The 26,609-nt window shown below is 35.3% G+C and overlaps 1 protein-coding gene across 1 annotated transcript in view; it reads left to right on the forward strand.

Annotated features, from left to right (window-relative positions):
• The window catches only part of LOC131851813 (uncharacterized MFS-type transporter C09D4.1), a 115,812-nt gene extending 89,480 nt beyond the window's left edge, over positions 1-26,332 (forward strand). Inside the window, exons 4-8 of the mRNA XM_059202374.1 lie at positions 16,179-16,320; positions 17,786-17,985; positions 19,521-19,735; positions 25,049-25,154; positions 25,908-26,332. Of these exons, the coding sequence (XP_059058357.1) occupies positions 16,179-16,320; positions 17,786-17,985; positions 19,521-19,735; positions 25,049-25,154; positions 25,908-26,069 (825 nt within the window). The 3' untranslated portion in view covers positions 26,070-26,332. The remainder of the gene's footprint in view (positions 1-16,178; positions 16,321-17,785; positions 17,986-19,520; positions 19,736-25,048; positions 25,155-25,907) is intronic.
• The last annotated feature ends 277 nt before the right edge of the window (positions 26,333-26,609 follow it).

Raw genomic sequence — 26,609 nt, forward strand, 5'->3', positions numbered from 1 at the left:
CAAGTAAACAGCTGAACCGATATTAATGAAATTTGGCGAAAATAGATTATATCACGAGGCCGTAATATATATTTTATCTATAAAAATGCAGATGAAGTCAGGAGTAACATGAATATAATATATATTAAATTCTTCATGTGCTTAAAGCCTCTCGAAAGTAGGATATTTTGCTTGTCCTATCAACCTATTGTTACATAAATGTAAGCTTTGAAATAGATAACATGTGATCAGGTGATATTAAACTCGATCAGGCCATATTTAATGATCAGTTCACGATCAACACACCACGGGTTATAGTATATTAACGTATATTAAAGTCCGCTATCGCCAAATGACGGTAAGCACTTATCTAAAACGAAATCAGGTGATGTTCTATGATTAACAATCATAATCAAAACGGCGTGATGGTGTATTATAATGATATCTAATCACGAAATTAATGTGTTCCTACTTAATAGAACCTATGTTGTTTCTTGCCAATTCTTCTCAATTGGATTTATATACCGAACTGGACGGTAGGGAAAAAAATTATAATGTAAAACTTGACGTTCATAAGCGGCTAAAATGTCCTACATGAATAAATGATTTTTGAATTTTTTTGAATTTTGTTATTTAATGGACCTTTGTGGTCTAATGGTTTGACGCATTTTCTCCGTTCGATGGTTATCAATTTGATTGCCGTATTTTTGACGCTTTCATTCAGATCAGCGCTGGTTGATTCTTCGCAGTATTGGATTGGTAACTAAGACTAAGGAATATAGTATAACTTTCAAAATATGTTACGTCACACCAAGGATCTCATAAATTATACCAAATATGACAAAGAGTAATGGAAAAGTACAAATTTCAAAATAGCTGATGTCACACCAGGGATGTCATAAATGTGACCAATTGTGACAATGATATCACAATTGATCACATTTATGACATACTAAGGCACATAGTATAAGTTTCAAAATATATGACGTCCCACCAAGGTTCTCATAAATGTGACCAACTGTGACAAGCACATGTGACGTAATGACGACATGAATGCCCCCTAGTATCATGCGATTAAATAATGTTAGTCGAAATTAAATGTCTGTCTAATAAACACCGCGTGGGTTGTACTTGAACTTAATAAGGTTTGAGTGTTTTCCCTTATCTGTAGATTGGTATTATGAAAGTTACTATTTTATTAAAGCTTTTAATTATGTATTTGGAGGGGATGATTAGTAATGGAAGCCTATTATAGACGTCGTCAGTCATATAGCCATATAAATTCAAATTCAACAATCATTTACTCATGTAGGACATTTTAGCTGTTTATGAACGTAAATTTTTTTACGTTATTTTTTTTTCCCTACCGTTCAGTTCGTTATATAGATCCTACTATAGATAAAAGCCTACTAGTGTGTTCTTTACACACTAGGGCACATGTTGAGCGGAGTTTTTATTCTTAAAAACTCAACCTTGACCTTGAGTTTTTTGAGTGGTAAACGATGGAGGCTCTAAGATCGACCTTCGATGAAATTTTGGTCTGGAGCGGTCAAGCCGTTTCGGAGGACTATCATTACAAAGAATGCAAATCTGATCTCCAAGATTGCTTCGCGCTTCGCACTCTGCTCTGTAATTTTAACCGTGACTTCGTGTTATTTTTAAGATAAATTTCCTATGTCGGTCCTCGTGATACAATACATATTCACGTCTTTTATTAAAATCTGTTCTCCGGTGTGGTCGTGAAAATATAACAACAGACAAACAAACAGTCACACTCATGGTTTTCTAATATAAGTGCAGTTTTTATATGAAATTCCGATAGAATTTAAAAAAGAATAATTATATATATCTGTTATTAAACTATTATACGTGACGGCCCCAGTTGTCTAGCGGTTTAGTACCCCGCTTTACTTCCGATGATTACGGGTTCGATTCCTAGCAGGGTGCCAACATTTGTATTAATCAGTATATTTTTTGTATCGGTCTGGGTGTTTTCTATGTATATTATGTATGAATTTACAAAAAAAAGTATTTATATCAGTTGTCTAGTACCCATAACAGAAACTCTGCTTACCGTGGTACTAGATGGCGTTGTGTTAATTATTCAGGATTATTTATTTATTATTATTAGGTAATACATTGGTTTTCAAAGCAGCCAATATTAAAGGACGAATATAATGTGGGTCTGAAATCTAAAAATTTCATTTGAAATTAATGATTATTATTAATAAGGAATAATACATTGCATCGTATTTATTCAGAACAATTCAGCTAATAAATTCAATGAACAATGCTTCAATTTACGGTTCGCTATAAAAATGCCTCCAATAAAATACGGTATTTTGGCAACAGAGCGGAATGTGTTCCGCTTTGTTCAACACGGACTGTTCATATACTATTGTTTCTATTGTTAATTGATCGAAATAGGGAGAAAGAAAGGATACTGAGAGACTCGGGATATATTATTTGAATAGTATATATATATGGCTAAATATACAAGAACAAAATATCAATATTGCAATATCGAATGTCAGAAAATAGACACATCACTAAAGTAAACAAGAGGAAAAATTGCCGCTTAGAAAAAATCTAATGCAAAATAATATTACAAAAAACTCCAGTCTAAATATATATAACTCAAAGGTGACTGACAAAGTGATCTATCAACGCACAGCCCAAACTACTGGAGAGATCGGGCTGAAATTTGGCATTCAGGTAGATATTATGACGTAGGCAACCGCTAAGAAAGGATTTTGATTAATTCTACCCCCAAGCGGATAAAATGGGGGATGAAATTTTGTATGAAACTTTGTCAATCTTAAACCGATCGGGCTGAGACTTTGCATGCATAAAGTTACTATGACGTAGGCATCCCTTAAGAAAGGATTTTGATAAATTCCACCCCTAACGGGATAAATTAACGCGAGCGAAGCCGCGGGTAAAAGCTAGTTAAAATATAAATAGACAATGTTTTCAACTTCTGTAAGAGTACAAATTGAATAAAAGTTTTTCTCTTTCCTTCTCCCTTTTATAACATGGTGCGTACATACGAAGGAAGGTCCTTGCATACTATTATAAATAAACACATGTATGTACATTTTTATATATAAAAAACTCGAAAGCAATTCACTCGTCTATATGTTTGTTATTTTGTCATAGCTAATCAACAGAACAGCTCCTAATGAAGTTTAATATTAAGATAGGTTGTAAATCGAGAACAATTATGGGCCATTGTTTATCGCAAATGCCGACGAAATCGTGGGAAATACTAATTATAAATTACAAACACATTATTCTGGTATAGAACATGGTTGTTGGCAGTTCAGTGGACAGCTGCATGTTTCGTGAGTGAACAGTAATATACCAATTATTCATATATTAAATCAAACAAATGAATATTTTTTTGATTTAGGTCTTGTGTAAATATTTCAAAATTTACCCTAAGTTTGCAAAATATGTGGTGAAAGTTAGTTATAAAATTTAAAATTTTAGAAGTGTGAAATAATTATTAATAGAATATGAAATAATTATTCAGGTCAGTCAATTACATATAAAAATAAAAGTTATAATATATTTATTTATTAACATTTTCCCTGGATTGGGAACGCATTTGTGGTATCACGTGTGTTAAATGTAAACGTCGGTTGCCATTTACCATCAGGCCCTGAGCTAGTTTGACATTCCAATTACATCTTATTAATATTATAAACGCGAAACATTGTGAGTATGGATAGATGTTTGTTACTCTTTCACACAAAAACTACTAAACGCATTTTGATGAAACATTACAGCGACTAGAGAGGCGTTGCTGTGGCTAACAGTTTCTTTATACATAAAAATAATTAGTAATAAAATAATATTGCGACTATAAATTGAGATGTAAGCTATCCTACCCTTCAAGTTGGATTAAATTGCACATAATGTGCAAATCAAATTTGCAATCGGTTTAGTAGTTTAGCAGTTCATCGCGGACAAACAAAATATAAAGATATAACTTATACATCAGAATAATATATAGGCTATAAATTTCACGCGAGTAAAACCACGGGCACAGCTAGTAAAAAATATATTTCATAATTCACACCCTAAGGGTGTACAATATCGTGTGAAAGTTATGAGGTTTGCAATCAGTCACAGCTTGTTTGGTACTACATTTTGTTTGTCTAGAAATATCATCATGCACAGGCGTGTATTATAATTCGCATAGAGTGATATTAAGAGGTCCATAAATCTCTCATAACGACCCTTTGTCCGAGGTATCAACGCTGAACACAAAGATTAATGGGCGAAACAGACAACCGCAGGGGTCTGACAAAAATTCACGAACAAACCTATTCATTATTCAAAGATTTTCATGAATGTTAATTGATCCGGAAAATTGTCAAGTTTCTTGATTCCATGATTTGTTTACAAAAGTGCGGACGAATGCAAAATATATTTAAATACTAGCTGTTCCGGCAAACGTTGTTTTGCCTTAAAATAAAATAAAAAATTTAGGGGTGGACTACCCCTAACATTTAGGGGGATGAAAAATAGATGTTGGCTGATTCTCATACCTACTCAATACGCTCACAAAATTTCATGAGAATCGGTCATGCCGTTTCGGAGGAGTATGGGAACGAAAACTGTGACACGAGAATTTTATATATAAGATAATCGAACGTTACATTTCGTTACTAGGTTAATTCTTATTCAAAAACTGTCTATAAATTTCTTATACAAACTTTTATGACGACCTCGGTGGTCTAGCCGTCTAGCACACCGCTTTACGTCCGAAGGTCGCGAGTTCGAATCCTCGCACGGCACAAACATTTGTATTCATGAGTATGATTATTTGTATCGGTCTGGGTGTTTTCTATGTATAATATGTATGTATTTGCGAAAAAAATATCTATGTATTTGTATCAGTTGTCTAGTACCCACAACACAAGCTTTAGCTAGTTTAACTTGGATCTAGATGGCGCTGTGCGAATTGTCCTGAGGTTATTATTATTCTATGTGTATTATGTATAATATTTACAAAACAAATATATATACGTACTAGCTGTCCCGGCAAACGTTGTTTTGCCATATACATTAATAACGCTATAAAAAAATAGGGGTTGATGATAGAAGGGAGGGATAGGATTGTATATATTTTTGTATGTTGTATCATAAAAAAATAGAAATTAAAAATTTTGTCTAATAAATAAAAATAAAAAATTTAGGTGTGGACTACCCCTAACATTTAGGGCGATGAAAAATAGATGTTGGCCGATTCTCAGACCTATTCAATACGCTCACAAAATTTCATGAGAATCGGTCAAGCCGTTTCGGAGGAGTATGGGAACGAAAACTGTGACACGAGAATTTTATATATAAGATTAATATCCGTTGTCTAGTACCCATACCACAAGCTCTGCTTACCGCGGGACTAGATGTCGTTGTGTGAATTATCCAAGAGTATTACTGACGAGTCATTAAAATATAATACTTATTTATTTATATTATATACTAGCTGCACCCGCGACTTCGTCCGCGGGGAATTTAACTTTATTTTTCTAAAATAAAAGTTGCCTAAGTTACTCCTTATTACATTAGCTAGCCATCAGCTGCGAATAAAAGTCCTGTCAAAATCGGTCCAGCCATTTCAGAGATTAGCCGGAACAAACAGACAGACAGACAAAAATTTTATAAAATGTAATTTACCGTATTTATATTCATATGCATGTAGTAAAAAACGGTTATTTCAATATTACAAATACATACTCCAATTTTATTTATATGTATAGATTCGAAAGTCTGTTTGTCTGCCTGTTTACTATTTACCTTTTCATGCCGAAATTGCTGAAGGAATAGCTGAAGATAAATTGTATCACAAGATCGGACTTCGGATATTTTTATATCAAAAGAATCTTTATTCATTCATGTAGGTCTATTACAGACACTTATGATATGTTAAATCTACCGTCAGTTCGGAATGATATCGAGATGAGAAGAACTGACAAGAAACGCAGCTCGTATTTTTTTCAAATAATAGTGGAACATATTTATAATAATACACAGTCATTAAAATTCAAATTTGGGAAAATAGAGTGACCACCAGCATATGCTATCGCAAAGACCAAAAAATTTAATCAGTGTTCACAACCTGAACTGAAATAAAACTGAAAAATACTTAGATATATTTTTTTTGGAAATACATACACAATATACAGGGTATCCCTGAACTCAACAGCAAGACGAAACGGGCTGACAGGATTGATTGTAACCATCATGAGAAAAATCAGAAAGAAATCTATCCCATGCAGTTTGAAAATTATAGGCATTTAGGAAATACCTAGAAATTTGGTCTAACTGTAACCATTTTTCATTACTGTGGTTAACTTTTATTATTTTTGTTCATTTAAACATTGGAACCATACCTAAATAACATTTCTAGAACCACAGTCAACACTTATATATATATAAAATTGGAGTGTCTGTTTGTAATATTGAAATAACCGTTTTTTACTACATGCATATAAATATAAATACGGTACATACACCAAATTAACATTTTTTTAAATTTTTTCCGTCTGTAAAAATCTCTGAAACGGCAGGACCGATTTTGACGGGACTTTTAATGGCAAGTAGCTCATGTAATAAGGAGTAACTTAGGTAACTTTTATTTTAGAAAAATAAAATAAAATTCCACGCGGACGAAGTCGCAGGTACAGCCAGTATATAATAAATACCTCGAATAAAACGTTAGCGCCATTAATTACGTATCGTCGTCATATTAACACTATCGTTTAATGAAATCCATTCAATAAACAGCATAATCCGTAGAGAAGTGCGATATATTTGAACGTGCCTAAATTAACTTATTACTGTGCAATAAACACTGTAATTACGAAATAGTAATGACTTTTTTATGTAATTCTTAGTTAACAAGCTAACGGCCCGCCTGATGGTAAGTGGTTACCGTAGCATGGTGCGAGCATTACACGCTCATGTTACCACTCATGTGTTGCCATTCGGACTGTGTCTAAGTTGTCAATTAATTAATTCTAAATGAAGTTCAAAGTTTACAAGTAAGATATTTGTAATTCGTAGAAAGTGAAAAATAAAGCGAAGCTTCAAGAAGTAATACATGTTATGATAACCTGTGTTTACGTGGTAAACCAACCTTTGTTCAAAACAATATATATGTTTAGTTCTCCATACGAAATACTAGTAGTATGTTTTTCAAGACGATTAGTAGTATTTACTAACAATCATACTCGTCAATATACATAATACATATGTATGTCAGCATCATGTGAGAATCGAACCCGAGACCAACAGAAGTAAGGCAGTATGCTAACCAGTCAGTTTACCGAGATCCCAAAAAAAAAATTAATTAACCGAAATTGATTTAATAAAACCATTTTTTATTAAATCAATGTAGCAAAGGAAATACAATATCTCTTGAGATTTTGCGAGAGGACGCTGTGATTTATTCATGGCAGATATTTTTTATTAACTTAGAACAATTTTCTCGATTCTATTTCATAGATGGGAGCGGAATTGTGGGAGGAAGGATTTGTAACCAGCATTTGCATATTAAAGCATTCAATTGACCGGAACAATCTCGACGAAGGCAATACTTTTACGTCCCAAAGTATTATTGTTTTTTTTTATTACTTACTAGCTGTACCCGCGACTTCGTCCGCGTGAAATTTAATTTTATATTTCTAAAATAAAAGTAGCCTAAGTTACTCCTTATTACATAAGCTAGCCATCAGCTGCCAATAAAAGTCCTATCAAAATCGGTCCAGCCATTTCAGAGATTAGCCGGAACGAACAGACAGACAGACAAAAATTGTAAAAAATGTTATTTTGGTGTATGTACCGTATTTATATTCATATGCATGTAGTAAAAAACGGTTATTTCAATATTCAGACACTCGCAATTTTATTTATATGTATAGATTCGAAAGTCTGTTTGTCTCCCTGTTTATTATTTACCTTTTCATGCCGAAATTGCTGAAGGAATGGCTGAAGATAAATTGTATCACAAGATCGGACATCGGATATTTTTATATCAAAAGAAGCACTGTAATAGGATATTTTGTTTCCGGGATTACTAATATAAGACACTTTATTGTGGTTATTGTTGTTCACATAAAAGCTTTAGCGTCCTAATTCAAATCACATCTATACATATAAATAAAATTGGAGTGTCTGTTTGTAATATTGAAATAACCGTTTTTTACTACATGCATATAAATATAAATACGGTACATACACAAAAATAACATTTTTTACAATTTTTGACTGTCTGTCTGTTTGTTCCGGCTAATCTCTGAAATGGCTGGACCGATTTTGATAGGACTTTTATTGGCAGCTGATGGCTAGCTCATGTAATAAGGAGTAACTTAGGCTACTTTTATTTTAGAAATATAAAATTAAATTCCACGCGGACGAAGTCGCGGGTACAGCTAGTATATGATATAAATAACTAAGTATTATATTTTAATGACTCGTCAGTAATACTCTTGGATAATTCACACAACAACATTTAGTCCCGCGGTAAGCAGAGCTTGTGGTATGGGTACTAGACAACTGATATTAATATGTATATATGTTTTTTTTTTGGTTAGTATGTAATAAAAAAAACAATAATACTTTGGGACGTAAAAGTATTGCCTTCGTCGAGATTGTTCCGGTCAATTGAATGCTTTAATATGCAAATGCTGGTTACAAATCCTTCCTCCCACAATTCCGCTCCCATCTATGAAATAGAATCGAGAAAATTGTTCTAAGTTAATAAAAAATATCTGCCATGAATAAATCACAGTGTCCTCTCGCAAAATCTCAAGAGATATTGTATTTCCTTTGCTACATTGATTTAATAAAAAATGGTTTTATTAAATCAATTTCGGTTTATTAATTTTTTTTTTTGGGTCTCGTTAAACTGACTGGTTAGCATACTGCCTTACTTCTGTTGGTCTCGGGTTCGATTCTCACATGATGCTGACATACATATGTATATTCATGAGTATGATTGTTAGTAAATACTAGTAGTTATTGAATCGTCTTGAAAAACATACTACTAGTATGTAATATTATGTTATCTGTGCTACTAGTATTTCGCATGGAGAACTAAACATATATATTGTTTTGAACAAAGGTTGGTTTACCACGTAAACACAGGTTATCATAACATGTATTACTTCTTGAAGCTTCGCTTTATCACTTTCTACGAATTATAAATATCTTACTTGTAAACTTTGAACTCTTCATTTAGAATTAATTAATTGACAACTTAGACACAGTCCGAATGGCAACACATGAGTGGTAACATGGGCGTGTAATGCTCGCACCATGCTACGGTAACCACTTACCATCAAGCGGGCCGTTAGCTTGTTAACTAAGAATTACATAAAAAAGTCATTACTATTTCGTAATTACAGTGTTTATTGCACAGTAATAAGTTAATTTAGGCACGTTCAAATATATCGCACTTCTCTACGGATTATGCTGTTTATTGAATGGATTTCATTAAACGATAGTGTTAATATGACGACGATACGTAATTAATGGCGCTAACGTTTTATTCGAGGTATTTATTATATACTAGCTGTACCTGCGATTTCGTTCGCGTGGAATTTAACTTTATTTTTCTAAAATAAAAGCAACCTAAGTTACTCCTTATTACATGAGCTACCTGCCATTAAAAGTCCCGTCAAAATCGGCCCAGCCATTTCAGAGATTTTTACAGACGGAAAAAATTGAAAAAAATGTTAATTTGGTGTATGTACCGTATTTATATTCATATGCATGTAGTAAAAAACGGTTATTTCAATATTACAAACAGACACTCCAATTTTATATATATATATAAGTGTTGACTGTGGTTCTAGAAATGTTATTTAGGTACGGTTCCAAAGTTTAAATGAACAAAAATAATAAAAGTTAACCACAGTAATGAAAAATGGTTACAGTTAGACCAAATTTCTAGGTTTTTCCTAAATGCCTATAATTTTCAAACTGCATGGGATAGATTTCTTTCTGATTTTTCTCATGATGGTTACAATCAATCCTGTCAGCCCGTTTCGTCTTGCTGTTGAGTTCAGGGATACCCTGTATATTGTGTATGTATTTCCAAAAAAAATATATATCTAAGTATTTTTCAGTTTTATTTCAGTTCAGGTTGTGAACACTGATTAAATTTTTTGGTCTTTGCGATAGCATATGCTGGTGGTCACTCTATTTTCCCAAATTTGAATTTTAATGACTGTGTATTATTATAAACATGTTCCACTATTATTTGAAAAAAATTCGAGCTGAGTTTCTTGTCAGTTCTTCTCATCTCGATATCATTCCGAACTGACGGTAGATTTGACATATCATAAGTGTCTGTAATAGACCTACATGAATGAATAAAGATATTTTGAATATTTTTTTTTATTTATATCCGTTATCTAGTACCAATAACAGAAGCCCTGCCTGCCTACCTGGTACTGGATGGAGCTGTGTAAATTGTCCAGGGTTATTTATTATATTTATTTAATTATATACCTACATACACAGATATTATAATCGCCTTTTGTTTAATTCTAAGTAGGTAATCAGTAAACATATAGCGTGATATTTCTAATCAAATTAATTAATTTGGACACTATCGTACCCCAGAGCAGGGTTGCCAACAAAAACGCACTATTTCTTTTTTACTATTTAGACACTGCTCATGCATAGTGCATGCATCATGCATGCATGCAGGGAAGGCCTGCATTATGCTACGTTTACATTCAGCCGCTTCCCCTGCCACTCGCGCTGCCGGAAATATTGCCGAGCGACAACTGAGCGAGAGGGCTGAATGTAAAAACACGCTGCAAGTCCTTTGACTCGCGCACGAAAAACCGATGATCGAGGGAGCGCCGGGCAGCGCGAGTGGCAGCGCCAATGGCATGGGAAGTGTTTCCACTCGTGTTTACAATCTCGCGCTGCTCACTTCTCTGCCCACTCGGGCTGAGTGTAAATTGGGCATAAACTGTAACATGCCACTGCTACTATAACGACTAACAAGTTAATTCACGGAAGCAGATTAATTATCCTATAATTTTCTAAAACATTATTCTAAAATCTCGAAAACCACAATGGTGGTTATGTAACAGTGTACCCGCCTGCACCAGCAGCCTACTCGTAGCCTCGTACAAAGAGATATGTAACAAATCTAATTGTCGTACAACTGTTCAATTTAGCTCTCTAACCTCGTAACAGTAAATATCTCATACAGTATTATACGAGCTTGAAAACGTACCTAAAGGGAAAAAATATCGTATCTGTACTAGGATACTGGTAATGTTGCAAACCCTTGCCTTAATGTCTAACTACTCCAACTTATAGAGGCCAAAGGTCAGAACGTCTTGTGATCCAATCTGACCGACACTACATAATTGATTGTATTTCAATATTCTACAATAAATTCTTGATTAATTAGCTTTATTAACAGTATTGTTTTAAATATTCAATTGTTTTCTGGTAATGGAAAACTCAAGTATTAAACCGAAATAATGCGAGATATGGTAACAGACTCTACGCCTGCCATCTTGAATTTAAATGTGCCTAACATAATGAACCCATATCAAATATTACGTTCACCACAATATAAACAGTTCACACTACATCTCATTACTCTGTTCATACACTGGAGTATGGAGTAGTATGGAGTCGATTGTCAACCGTCAACTCCTACGATACCTAGAAGTGAACCAGTTGATTTCTGATCGTCAGTATGGCTTTCGCCAGGGTCGGTCAGCTGGTGACCTTCTAGTGTATTTGACACATCGATGGGCAGAGGCTATTGAGAGTAAGGGGGAGGCCCTATCTGTTAGTTTGGATATTGCGAAGGCCTTACATCGGATTTGGCACAAAGCTCTTCTTTCAAAGCTACCATCCTTCGGGTTGCCTACGAAGTTATGCAAATACGAATTTCTGTGAACCTTCGACACCCTTTCATTAGTAACTCCCCAGATAACATAGATTTAAGTCAAATGTAAAAGAGTCTACGTCCGGACTCCGCGTCGAATGAACGCGTTACTAATAAGCCATGTATAATAGCACCACCAAATAAACTTACTTATAAGTTAAATGTACTACATCCGCGTCGAATGAACGCGTTACTAATAAGCCATGTAGCACCACCAAATAAACTTACTTATAAGTTAAATACTATATTAAACGGAGATAATGAGAGATGTGGCAGTAGACGCTCCGCCTGCCCTCTTGAATTTATATGTGCCTAACATAATGAACGCATATCAAATATTACATTCACCACAATATAAACAATTCACACTATATCTGATTACTCTCTGCCTACACTTGTAATATTTCTGTCAACACTCGACACCCTTCCATTAGTAACTCTCCAGATAACATAGATTTAAGTTAGTTGACGTTTAGCGGTTTAGCACACCGCTTTACGTCCGATGGTCGCGGGTTCGATTTCTCGCACGGCACAAATATTTGTATTCATGATTATGATTATTTGTGTCGGTCAGGATGTTGTCTATGTATAATATGTATGTATTTACGAAAAAAATATATGTCTATGTATTTGTATCAGTTGTCCAGTACCTATAACACAAGCTGTAGCTAGCTTAACTTGGGTGATAGATGGAACTAGATGGCGCTGTATGAATTGTTTTGAGATTGTTATTATTATTATAAGTGAAATGTAAAAGAGTCAACGTGTCGACTCCGCGTCGATGTACGCGTTACTAATAAGCACACTACCAAATAAACGTTCTTATGCACAATAAATGGTACAATTATTTCTCCTGTATACTCAGTACCACTACTATAAACAATATATTATGTAGCGACACCTCATCACATCATATACACATAACGCTATAGTAGTAAAGAGATAACCACAGCGCTAAAATTTCATCCAGGGTTACAGTCGTGAGGTACATTTTCCTAAACACAATTTTGGAATATGTTAACGTACTTCAGTAAAAACCCCAATATACCTGCTCCTTGGTCACGAGTCCCTGGATCTGCTTAGAGTTTAACGCACGTGTGTGTCACACGATGGAGCCGGCACCTGCACGATGATTCCATACAGTGCTAAGAATTTCGTCTTTCTAGGAAATTTTAGTATTACAAATTTGATTTCAAAAGGCAGTTATTAATTTTTAAAACTAATTTTTGTCGCTTTTGTAACTGAATGGATTTCGAATATTCTTTTTGCAATCGTTAGGATTTATCTCGTGTTGGTTATGCTTCACATTTTGTTAGTTTTAATCGGTTTACTAATAGGTTTTTTTGTGAAAACAAATATAATTGTAACGTTGTGATCAATGAGCAAATAAATGAACAGTGAAGTTATGTATCGTTTTCCTGTTCAATCTATCTATATGTGTAGGTTTATTTCTTATTATATAACAACAACTGTACCCGCGACTTCGTCCGCGTGGAATATACCTTTATTTTTTACAATAAAACATTTTTTCTAAAATAAAAGTAGCCTAAGTTACTCCTTATTACAGCAGCTACCTGTCAAAAAAAGCCCCGCCACAATCGGTCCAGCCATTTCAGAGATTAGTCGGAACAAACAGAGCGACAGAAAGACAGACAAACATTCTAAAAAATGTTATTTTGGTATATGTATCGTATATACATTCATATACATGTAGTAAAAAACGGTTATTTCAATATTACAAACAGACACACTAATTTTATTTAAGTATATGTAAAGATTTGCAATTATACCAAATTACGTATTTAAGATATTACATTAGGTTATTCCTGAAAAAATTGTTGTAAAAGTGGAAGGAAATAAATTTTATATATTTTTTTTTATAGATATAGACAAATCAGTATCATCACCCAATACTATACCAGTTGCTCCTTACTATGAAATTGTTTTTCCCTAAAGAAACTACACACAGACTTTTACATAATCTAATCTGCACTTTCTAGCTTGAATTTTGTTCTACACTTCTTAGAAAAGCGAGGAAAAGTTATCTCAGATACAAAAAGAAACAAATTATAAAAGCCATTAGGCAAAGTTACTTTAGAATTTTAGCGATCTAGTAGCTAAGTAACTGTATTATGTTAATTTTAATGTTTTTTTTATGTATATCTAATGGTAAAGGATAATGATGATGTTAAGCAGTAATCATCGCATATATAAAAAACAGAAAACACTATAGGCGTCACGTTATCATGTGATCCTCTAATACTACTCATGCATTGCCATTTCACAGGACTAAAATGTCTAAGGTTGCCAACTTTTTGACGCGGTTCTACTTAATAGTTGAGTGATTCAAGAGGAAGGTTTATATATATAATACATGTAGGGCGAGTAGCTAGTGAATAATAGAAGCATCTATTCAAAAGAGCAACACACAAGTTTCTTCCTCATTCTTCTTGTTATGACTCTGCGTTCCGAATAAAAAATATGACTATTAAAAAGTGCTTGTATTAAGTTTATTTCATTAAAGATTATTTCTATTACTATTTCTAATAAAAGAATGTACTTTATGTCACCGTGATTGTGCTGTTATCTATAAATAACTGGTTATATTATCTACATTGGGATTTCCCTCTCTTAAAATATGATAATAAGATCATTAGGTTAATAATTAGCGTCTATAAATAATCTAATTTATAACATAGTATTGTATAAACGTTGTTGTACAACGTCGTTTATATATATATGTCGTAGCAGGTGCAGTCAGGTAGGTTTTTAGATATAGTTAGGTTAGGTACTCTGACGTCACTTGCGTTATTCTCGACCAACATGGTCAAGAATATCTCAATTGTTTAACTCGTAGGTTACTGGCTCCACGGTGACTCAGTCACTCCGTCACTGTGTAATTCTGTAAGATGGTAACTCAGTAACTGACCACCTCAACCGTGTTCGAGTACAAGAAGACTTTTATATATATATATATATTTAACAACTCTTTATGTATTATACTTGAGAATTATAACCAACTGACTAGTTATTTTTAAAAACTATAAGAATGATAGTTGTTAATTGCATGTTTTGTTACTATAATTAGCATTTATGCTAACAACGTTGTCAGTCAATTGACTGCCCTAATTTCTGTAATAAATTATAGCAGACAATTGAGTATATTATTAAGTTAATCATAATGGTTTCTATAAATATTTATATATAACGGCAAATATTATAATTATAATTAAAACTGTTATTTTCAAAGATTTTGTGACAGTGCAATCCCCGAATCATGCCAGCGCCATTATATATATATATTTACTTGTATTATACCCATATATTTTTAAACTATAGGATGAACTCTATAGCAAATTTTATGCGACTAAAATGAGAGTACATTGTAAAATTACATTATATATCCAAACAGCAGACCTGGCCACGCGTTGCTGTGGCTAAGGTTCTTGAATAAAATAATATTGCAACTATAAATTGAGATGTAAGCTATCCTATCTTGCAAGTTGGATCAAATTGCACACAATGTGCATATCAAATTTGCAATCGGTTCAATAGTTTAGGAGTCCATCATGGACAAACAACGTGACACGTAGTTTTTATATATGTATAAGATAATATACTTCTAAATATTATCAAACATACTTTAATTTAAGCTGGTCATTAAAAATGCAGATTGAGATATCTACAGTTCTAGTTGTTTTTGCCAGTTCTACTCAACTGAAGTAGTCAGTCAAACTAGGATTTTTTTTTATTTATTTAGGACTAACAAACAGTAATACAATATTATATATACATACAATATGTGATGAGATGAAAGATAAATGTATCACCAACGACGTTAGTCATAGTTTATTTAAGACAATAATTATATAAACATGCAAATTTGGTTAGAGTAGTGGTAAGTTTTATACAAAGTTACAATTATCGACTTAAAATGCAACTTATTTATTAATATAAAGAAAGCATAAAATGAAATAAAATAATAATAATAATAAAAAAAAGGAATTACTAACAATAATATTAATATATATTAAGTTATGTGGGTATGTGACAAAGTCTAATCAACCATCTTTTTAAATAATGATGGTCTAGTGGCAAATATATCTATATTAGAATATATATATATATAAATATCTATATTAGAATTAGGAATAGCGATAAATACATGCATGTGGAAAAAATGTAGAATTTTTTATTTTTTTTTCCATATCAATGACTTCGAAATAATACATCTCTAATTATTTTCGATGTTTGTGAACAGCTTGGCGTCGCAGTCGGATTTTTCCTGCCACCAATGTTGGTGCGATCTCAAGGCACCATCGAGGAGATAGGCGCCGACCTGCAGCTGATGTTCTACATCGTGGCAGGCTTCACCAGCGTGCTCTTCGTCCTCATCCTTCTATGTAAGTTAGAAATTTTAGGCTACCTCGGTGGTCCAGCAGTTATACACACCGCTTTACTGCCGATGGTTGCGGGTTCGATTCCTCGCACAGTACGATCATTTATTAATCATTTTACACCGACTTCAGCGGCGTTGGCCCGTCCTTTATATGGTCTAGGGCAAGCCCATCTCGTTGATAGGGCGACCTATTCCCATTGTGAAAATGTGTGTACACGCGCACGCCACGGGGTCATTTAGTTGAGGATTGCCTCAACAGGGTACAGCAAAACTCAAAGAGGTGAGATTAAGTTTAGTACAGTTCCCTCTCGAAACTCACTATGGTACTACATGGTCTGGCAGGGTTTTTTTTCATGGATGGTAATGGAATGTCGCAGCCACCTACGCTAACAATTTAGGCTGGCAGGGCACCAGTGGAAGATGATAAGATGACCAGAAGGTTAGGTAATTTTTTTTTTATGATAATGGAATGGTGCACCCACCTGCGCTAACGGTTTACGCTGGCGGGGCACCAGTGGAGGATGATAAGATGAGCATGAGGTCAGGTCAGTTAGCCCATCGTGACAAGCTCACCAGGAATTTGTCACGATGGTTTCCAGGGGGAACCGCGTGGAGGTCAACCTGACATGGTACATTGCGAGCAATGGGGTTATCAATCCACATTACTAACAATGTCAATTTGCCCAACGTGATTAAATAATCAGAAATTAACCACGACGGTTTCCACGAAGTTGACCTGACATGGTACATTGCTGGCAATGGGGTTATCAATCCACATTACTAACAATCCCTTTTCCCTCCTGGTCTGTCGGGTTAAGTGATGTGATTTCATCATTAACCGTTCAGCCTTCACTGGTGTCGTGTACACAAACTTTAATCTTAATCTCCACAATTAGATTTAGTTGTTAAACACACGGTGTTATCTCGTATTTTATTCTTTGATGAGTGGAATTATTCAGATATCCCTAGAATATAATTATAAACTGCAATGAGTCAAACATAGTTTTGTTTTGTTAACAATGTTGAAGTTGATTTTTTTATTTACTTGAATAGATGTAAGTGGTTTTTAATATTATTTTTTTAATATATTGTATAATAACATTAAACCTTCTACAGTTTAATAATAAATAAATAATAATAATAATAATAATCTCAGGACAATTCAAACAGCGCCATCTAGACCCAAGTTAAAGCTTGTGTTATGGGTACTAAATCACTTATAGAAATACATAGATATTTTTTTTCGTAAATACGTATATTACATAGAAAACACCCAGACCGACACAAACAAATATAATGAATACAAATGTTTGTGCCGTGCGAGCAATCGAACCCGCGACCATCGGAAGTAAGGCGGGTGTGTTAAACTACTACACCACCGAGGAAGTCGAATGCCTACAGTTTATAAATAATTTGACAGCTTCGTTTTAATATATTGATACTGATATTTTTTTTTCATCCACTTTCAGTCTTCAAAGCGGCGCCCCCCACTCCGCCGTCGGCCGCCGCTGACCTCGGCTCAAGCTTAGACTCCAACTTCCTGCAGTCTATAAAGAAGCTGCTAACCAACAGGAACTATGTTCTGCTGCTCATCTCGTATGGTCTGAACGTGGGAGTGTTCTACGCTATATCAACTCTTCTGAATCAGCTGGTTCTTACGTATTATCCGGTGAGTAGTATTTAATATACAGCCTGAAAGAAGGAGATCCTTTCAGGCTGTCTGTCCCGCAGTCCCTAGTTAGAGTAACAGTGTAAAAGCAGAACTAATACAAAGAATAATTGACGGTCTCAGTGGTCTAGAGGTTTAGAATACCTTAATTATGCTGATCGCGGGTTCGATTCCTCTCACCGTACAAACATTCATGAGTATATTTTATTTATATTTTATTTATATTTACCAGAAAAATGTCTCTAAGTATTTACATTTGTTGTCTAGCACCAATAACTCAAGTTCTGCTTAGCTTGGGGTTAGATGGCGCTGTGTAAATGTTTTGTGAATGTTTGTGGTTTCACACATGATAATGTTAGCAGAATTATACAAAATAATGTAAATACATTAAGTAAACTTCTTTTTCATTTCAGTATCATAAAATGACATAGATTCAAATGTCTATTTAATAAAGCCTTCCATTCATTCTCATTATTTATTGACTGTACTACAGGTACAAACACGAAACTCTACCGTCATTGCTGCTTAATTACAATTGACCTGAATAACTCCTCAAAACATTGCACAGTAGAAAACCATTTCAATGTACATACAAAATTGCCTTATAAAACTTCACAAACAAAAGGTCTAAATTATACTTGAACAATAATAATAATATAATAATCTCAGGACAATTCACACAGCGCCATCTAGTCCCAAGTTAAGCTAGCTAAAGCTTGTGTTATGGGTACTAGATAACTGATACAAATACATAGATTTTTTTTGTAAATACATACATATAATATAGAAAACACCCAGACCGATACAAACAATTATACTCATGAATACAAATGTTTGTGCCGTGCGAGGAATCGAACCCGCGACCATCAGACGTAAAGCGGTGTGCTAGACCGCTAGATCACCGAGGTCGTTGAACAAATATTTGTGTACCAAATTTCATTTAAGTCTGTCCAGTAGTTTGCCATTTAAATTACGGTTAATAAACTAACCCAAAATATTCAAGGAAAAAGTTTCATCATTCTAGCTTCAAAAATGATTAATTTCCATAAAAACTTACATAGCATATTTTATTTTACCCCCAAAAGGGTATTTTTTTACAAATTTTGAATGACATATTTATTTATATTTAATCAACAGTCTAAAAATTTCTTTGGCACAAACATACAAAATACAAAATAACAATAAGTCTACGTCCAGTGATCAAATTGAACAAATATTTGGTTGTTTCATGCATACAAATGGTAACAGAATTAAACAAATTAATTATATACGAACCAAGAGTAACCTGACATTGAGGGTGACGCAGCTGGAGTCGAGTTACAACGCGAGTTTCAAGGCGTTTGTAGCCCGGGTCCATGCTGTCCACCTTCATGAAGGAGGACTACTGGCCGAAGGGTGTGGTGTATCAGCGCTATCGTGACAGATTGCCATCGTTAGTTTTACAATATTATTTCATATGTATGTTAGTCTATAAGGTATTTATAATATGGACCTAGTAGCCTGAAATAAATAAATAAATAATTAAAATAAAACAGGGAGCAAACGAAGATGCAGGAAGAATAGGGCTGGTGATCGTGGTAGCTGGTATGATCGGATCCGTCGTGTGCGGTCTGATCCTGGACAAGACGCACAGGTTCAAGGAGACAACCCTCGCCGTGTATGCTGCCTCCGTTGTGGGCATGATCATCTTCACGTTTACCCTCGACTGCGGTATTATTGGAGTGGTGTACCTTAGCAGTATTTTACTTGGGTAAGTTTTTGTTATATCCTTACTATTCAATATATGTTATAAGGGAATTGTTAGTAATGCGGACTAATGATACCATTGCTAGCAAAGCACTATATCAGGTCGACCTCCATGCGGTTCCCACCGTGATAAATTCCCGGTGAATTTGTCACGTTGGGCTAACTGATCTGACTTCATGTTCATCTTGTCATCCTCCACTGGTGCCCCGCCAGCGTAATCCGTTAGCGCAGGCGAGTGCACCATTCCATTATCAACCTCTAATATATATATATATTTGTATATACGCAATAGAAATCCCGTACTCTTCAAGTCATTACAAATAAATAAAATTGAAATGTCTGTTTGTAATTCCCAATTAACAGCTCACTAAATGCATATGAATAGTGTATGTGGTATTTACATCAAAAATTAATTTTAAACATTTTTTTGTCTATCTGTCTTCTGTTTGTTATTGTTAATCGCTAAAACGGTTCGACCGATTTTGACAGAACTTTCATTCGCCGACAGCTAATATTATAAGGCGTAACCTAGGCTACTTATATTTTAGAAATTTTATTTATTTTAATTCCACACGGACACGCAAACGACTTTGTACAAAGTGTACCTCAGTAATATTATGTTATCTGTGGTAATATACTTGTAATATATATAATGGTCTAGAAATCTAGATATTTTATAGGGTTAATACTCAAAATATACTAACATTGAATAAGTAATCTAAGTGAGAGAGCCCAGATAAATTATGCTGTAAGCAATTCTTGGATTATCGAAGTGACAGTTATGGATGAGAGCTAATGACTCATGATCGTTTATATTTGTATAATATCGAATTGAGTGCCTATTTCCCTTTGAGAAAACGTTAATCGATATTTTAGGTGAATGGAAACTGAAATTATTTACATAAAAGAACATATTGATCCATGTTTTTTTTATTTACATGTATGTAACTACGTGCTTACAAAAACTGTATTTAAGTATATCAAATTCAAAATATCTTTATTCATGTAGGTCTACTACAGACTCTTATGACATATCAAATCTACCGTCAGTTCGGAATGATTTCGGGATGAGAAGAACTGAGAAGAAACTCAGCTCGTATTTTTTTTTTAATGTTGTACTTTTTTACAATAATACAATTTCATTTAAATTAAAATTTGGGAGAATAGAGTGACCACCAGCATATGCTATATAAAAGAATAAAAAAAATCAAAAAATCTAATCAGTGTTCGCAACCTGAACAGACCAGTCCCCACAAGCAGCACCCGTTCACGAGTATGACGGATGAGCCAGCCATCATTGCACTTAACAATATTAGAGGGAGCACATGGACCAGGCCTCGATCGACCACGCCGCCACATGTTTGAACTTTATAGCGAGCATGACTGTTTCAAGTTACTCCACTACGTCATATATATTATTTACAGCATAAATTGTACCAATCACTATTTTCACCCATTACAATATTTAATTTAGATTATTTAAATTATATCATCATACTTACTATCATCAATGTAGTACCCCTAACATTTTTACCGTGGGGGAAAGGTGATTGTTAGTAATATGGACTGATGTACTTATTGCTAGCCATGTACCATGTCAGGTTGACATCCACGCGGTTCCCCCTGGAAACTATCCTGACAAATTCTTGGTAAATTTGTCATGGTGGGCTAACTGACCCGACCTCATGCTCATCTTATCGTCTTCCACTGGTGCCCCGTCAGCGTAAAACGTTAGCGCAGACGGATGCACCATTTCATTATCATCCATAAAAACATACCATAAGGTCTTGCAAAGTTGTAAGTACAGCTGTGGGGTGTATAAAAACAGCACTGAGGACTGTATATTCTCCCATTCTACCAACCAATCCGATTATAGTTGTTAACTTTTTTTTTCGGACTACTCTAATGCTGTTGGCCGTAACTGGCCTTTACAGCTTCACCGGACGTTAGGGGGCGAGTGCAGATGGCACTCCAAACCCGCGGAAGGACTTATGGCGCGGTTGAAGGCGAACTCCTGCCTGACGGATACGACTTTAGTCTGAGGGCACCACTAGGGGTTCGAACCTCGGCTCAGGCCGTCGTAATTTCGATCCCCGTTTGAATTGGACGGGAATTGGAATTTGATTGGAGATCCATCGGAGGGGCGCCCGGGGGCTCCGGTGTGGAGCGCCCGGGCGCGTGCAGGCGCCCGGTTGAATGCGCGATATTGTGTGTTTGAGGTCTCCGTCTTCGCCGGCGAGGACGGTGTCGTGTGTGTGTGTAAAAGTGTGGTCGGGGTGGAACGGGTGGGCCCGTGGGGACTAGTTGTTAACTATCGTGTGGGTACCATTAATTAAAAATGGTAAAGTCAATAATCATGCTTCTTTAGTTAAGGCAGTCAGAGTAACCTGAAACGAAACGGCAGAGGCTAGAGCTTAAATAATATTTGTGACATTGACAAGTAGATTGATGGATGGATTGAATGAACTGACGCGGCGGTAGTTTGGAGCGAAAGGTTGGAGCATTTGTTATTATGAAACAAACTAGCTTTTGCCCGCGGCTTCGCTTGCTTTAAGAAGTATTATTATTAATTAGGTATATAGGTTTTCGCGGCTTTACAGTACTTTCATACAAACTTTCATCGCCTATTTTATCCCCTTAGGGGTGGAATTTATCAAAATCCTTTTTTAGGGGATGCCTACGTCATAGTAGCTTTATGCATGCTAAATTCAACCCTATCCGTCCAGTGGTTTGGGCTGTGCGTTGATAGATCACTGTGTCAGTCAGTCACCTTTGAGTTATATATATTTAGATAAGAAATATGTAATTGTGAATATAGTAGGCATTAGGGGATTTATTAGTTGGGACTGGGAGGATACCACAAGTAGTGAACGTGAGTGTTAATGTATTCTAAAAAGGCCCTTTAAACCTACACCCGTGTCACAAGTCTCGGGCGCTACTTGGGGTTTCTCTCCTTGGCCAATCGGCATCACGCCTAAGTAGTCAGGATAACTAGTGAATTTAATATAGTAAACTTACTGATTACGAATATAGAGAGAACAATATATATATTTAACTCGTCCCGGCTTCGCCCAGGTGTACATGTATTATATATATAAACCTTCCTCTAGAATCACTCTATCTATTAAAAAACACCGCTTCAAAATCCGTTGCGTAGTTTAAAGATTTAAGCATACATAGGGATTTTGTTTTATACTATGTAATGTACAGCCATCGGCCTATTACCATTATTATATGTACTATAAAAATATCAACTCCATGTACCGGTAAATGTATGTATTAGAGTCACTAGTTATGACGACGAGTTAGGCTTTGATGCCGGCTACCGGGAGAGAAACCCCAAGTAGCGTCCGTGACTTGTGACAGCGTGTAGGTTTAAAAGGCCCTATTAGAATGCATTAACTCACATTCACTACTTGTACCTCTCCAGTCCCAACTAAATCCGTCTCTAATAAATTTACTTTAGTATTCAAAATAAAACTGTTCTGTGCTCGTCGACCGAATGACGTGGCTTACAAAAATTCCGTCCTCTCAAACATAGATGCGTAGGGGTTATACGCAACTAGTTTAACGATACCGAGTAATAATGTAACTACCTTCTTTAAATATTTTTAAATTACCGGATTTTTCTCCAATATCGCTGCGAACCCTAACTGTATCTATACATCTTTGTTTGAATACACTCATGCATCCATCTGTAAGAAATACTATCTCATTACATTACGCCCGAAACGCTCCTCGAACGCAATCACAGGCTTTTACCTCCCACATAAATCTGAAGTACTCATCACGCACAAAAGAGATAGAACATGCCCGACTAATAGGGTAAACAAATTTAGGGCCATTGGGTTTTCCCCATTTTCGTAATAAGATTTCCTCTCGTCGCTTTCACTAACATGTCTATGAATAAATTATTTCTTAGCGATGTAATCCATCATGTGAATAGATATTTTGGTGGAAAGGAAAGTTCTGTATATTAGTTTTGTTATATAGTATTAGATGTGTGCACCAATAGATTTTTATACAAATAAGATGTAGGCTTCTACCAATAAATACGTAGATAGATTGATAGATAAAACCACCCTCCGATCGATCCCCCATCCAATTCAAACGGGGATCGAAATTACGACGGCCTGAGCCGAGGTTCGAACCCCTATTGGTGCCCTCAGACTAAAGTCGTATCCGTCAGGCAAGAGTTGGCCTTCAGCCGCTCCATAAGTCCTTCCGCGGGTTTGGAGTGCCATCTGCACTCGCCCCCTAACGTCCGGTGAAGCTGCAAAGGCCGTCTGCGGCCAACAGCATTAGAGTAGTCCGAAAAAAATAGATAATACTTATATTTGCCTTAAAGAACATATAATATTCAGTCAATCCTTATAGCAAAATTTTTCGTTCAACTCTTAAGAATCGTATAGCATGTTAACTTTAAGTGGGCAATGGTGGCTGAGATACAGGCTAGGCCTAGTTTAGACACTACTGCACTGGACTTGGTATTAAATAGTTTTAAGAACTATTGTATATATATGGAATTAATATAGATATATAACCTTTGTTAACTCAATTTTGTATTTATTTTTCTTGCACAATAAACTTATTATTATTAATCGAGGTATACAAAAATAAATAAAAAGATGCAAAGTAAACATACAAATACATTGGTCAGTTAACTATACAAATACAAACAACGTGTGAGTAATATAGTGTGTGTGCATCATCCATACGCAAAAAGGCAGCACTTCTGTGCAACATTTGCTCAAGCAAAAAAACTAGTAATTTTCCAACATTATCCAGGGAGAAGTATTGCTTATTGATGTTATAGTACGAGTCTTATAGTTAATAGAAGGTATTTCCCTCGATCCCCTGTCCTAATCCAACAGGGATCGAAATTACGACAGCCTGAGCTAAGGTACGGTCTGCGTAGGTCAAGCGTACTTCTCAAACTTTAGTCATATACATCAGGGAGGAGGTGGCCTTCAGCCGCTCCATAAGTCCTTCCGTGGATTTTGAGTGCCATCTGCACTTGTGTGCCTATCGTTCGATGAAGCTGTAAACGCCAGTTGCCGCCAAAATCATTAGAATAGTTCGAAAAATGTATGCATAAGGATAGGGGTTGTTTGTTTTTCTACTTAGAATAGCAATCAAACTGAAGATACGTGTATTTCTATCAGTTGTCTATACCCATACCACTACCTCTGCTTATCTTGGGACTAAATGGCGCTGTGTGAGTTGTACCGGGTTATTATTTTTATTAAGACACTTAATCATCTATGGACATAATTTTTTTTGTCATTTTTAATCGTGATATTACTACGTATTTCAGGTTCTTCATGACAGGTTACCTACCGGTCGGGTTTGAGTTCGCCTCCGAAGTGACATACCCTGAGCCCGAAGGCACCACGTCAGGGATTCTGAATGCTGTTGTTCAGGTATTTACAGTTTTTTTTGTTAAAGCTTACAAACAATGCTATAAAGAGAGTTATATTTACTTGGGTGGTAGTAGTTAGTTTGTATATTATATACGCGGAAGTTTGTCAGTATGGATGGATAGATGAATGTATGGATTTCTGTTACATTTTCACAGAAAACAAATAAAAATTCTGAATGGATTTTAATGCAACAATATAATATATATATAATAGCTTATACATCAGAATAACACATAGACTATAAACTTAATAGCTAGTATAATATAAATCGATATATTCGATAAAATATATTAGGGGGAAATTACCATTTCTGAGAACTAAGGATCACATAAAATAGTTTCTTCTACATCTTTTTTTATATACTACTATGGTAGCCAACTAGCATACAGCCCATCTGATGGTGAATGGTTACCGTAGCCTATGGACACCTGTAACACCAGGGGTATTACGTGCGCGTTGCCGACTCTTAAGAAACCTTAATGTACCCTTCTTGAAAAACCCCATGCTGTAATCTCGTGAGAAAACCTCGGCAGGAGGTACATTTCACAATCTAAGTGTACGCGGGAGGAAGCATCTCCAAACCGCACTGTCCGCGACCACTTAAGTTCTAGCGTGTGGGGATGAATTCCCTGTCGACGGCGAGCAGTGTGATGGTAAAAAATACCCGTAGGCATCATGTCGAACAATTCTTCAGAACCCAGTCAGTTATATATACAATGAGATTCAAGGAATTCACGTCATTTCTCATTTCAGGCATTTGGTATTTGCCTCACTCTGGCATACGAGTGGATGCTGGGCAATATAGGTGACCGCTGGTCCAATCTGACGCTGTGTGCCATCCTGGCGGTCGGCACAGTCATCACCGCCTGCATCCGCTCCGACCTACGGCGACAGGCCGCACAGAACAAAGGATAAACCACCTTATTATCTACACTTTAGAGTTGTTTCAACAGGGATATGTTGCGGTTAAATAGCAAATTCAACGTGCACTAGTATGGTTGTGTGTGTGAATGGATATAACCTATTTATTTTGATGTTTTTTGTCCGAAGGATAAACCACCTTATTACATACACCGTAGAGTTGTTTCAACAGGGATATGTTGTGGTTAAATAGCAAATTCAACCTACTGCATATGGTTGTGTGTGAATGGATATAACCTATTTATTTTTATGTTTATTGTAAGGCCTATAAGGTATATAATTGCTTGAGTGATAGTCCGGATGGTTTATATTTGACATTAGTAAATGCGTCTAGACACAATTTGGATTGGTTGGGTCAATCTGTTGGGTTCAGATAAGTGAAGGCTATTTATTATTGTTCAACTTTAAAGATCGACTGTAAAAATTAAGCATTTTTACTACCTTGGAAATTTCTCCCAAAAATACTATTAGCAGTGATGCCAGATTGGAGTTTTCCCACAAATGTGGAAGTATTTTGTTATGATGGGGTAATTC

Source organism: Achroia grisella, unplaced genomic scaffold (genome assembly GCF_030625045.1).
Source record: "Achroia grisella isolate CSIRO2021 unplaced genomic scaffold, CSIRO_AGI_Agris_v1 utg808, whole genome shotgun sequence".
In the NCBI taxonomy this organism is placed as follows: Eukaryota; Metazoa; Arthropoda; class Insecta; order Lepidoptera; family Pyralidae; genus Achroia; species Achroia grisella.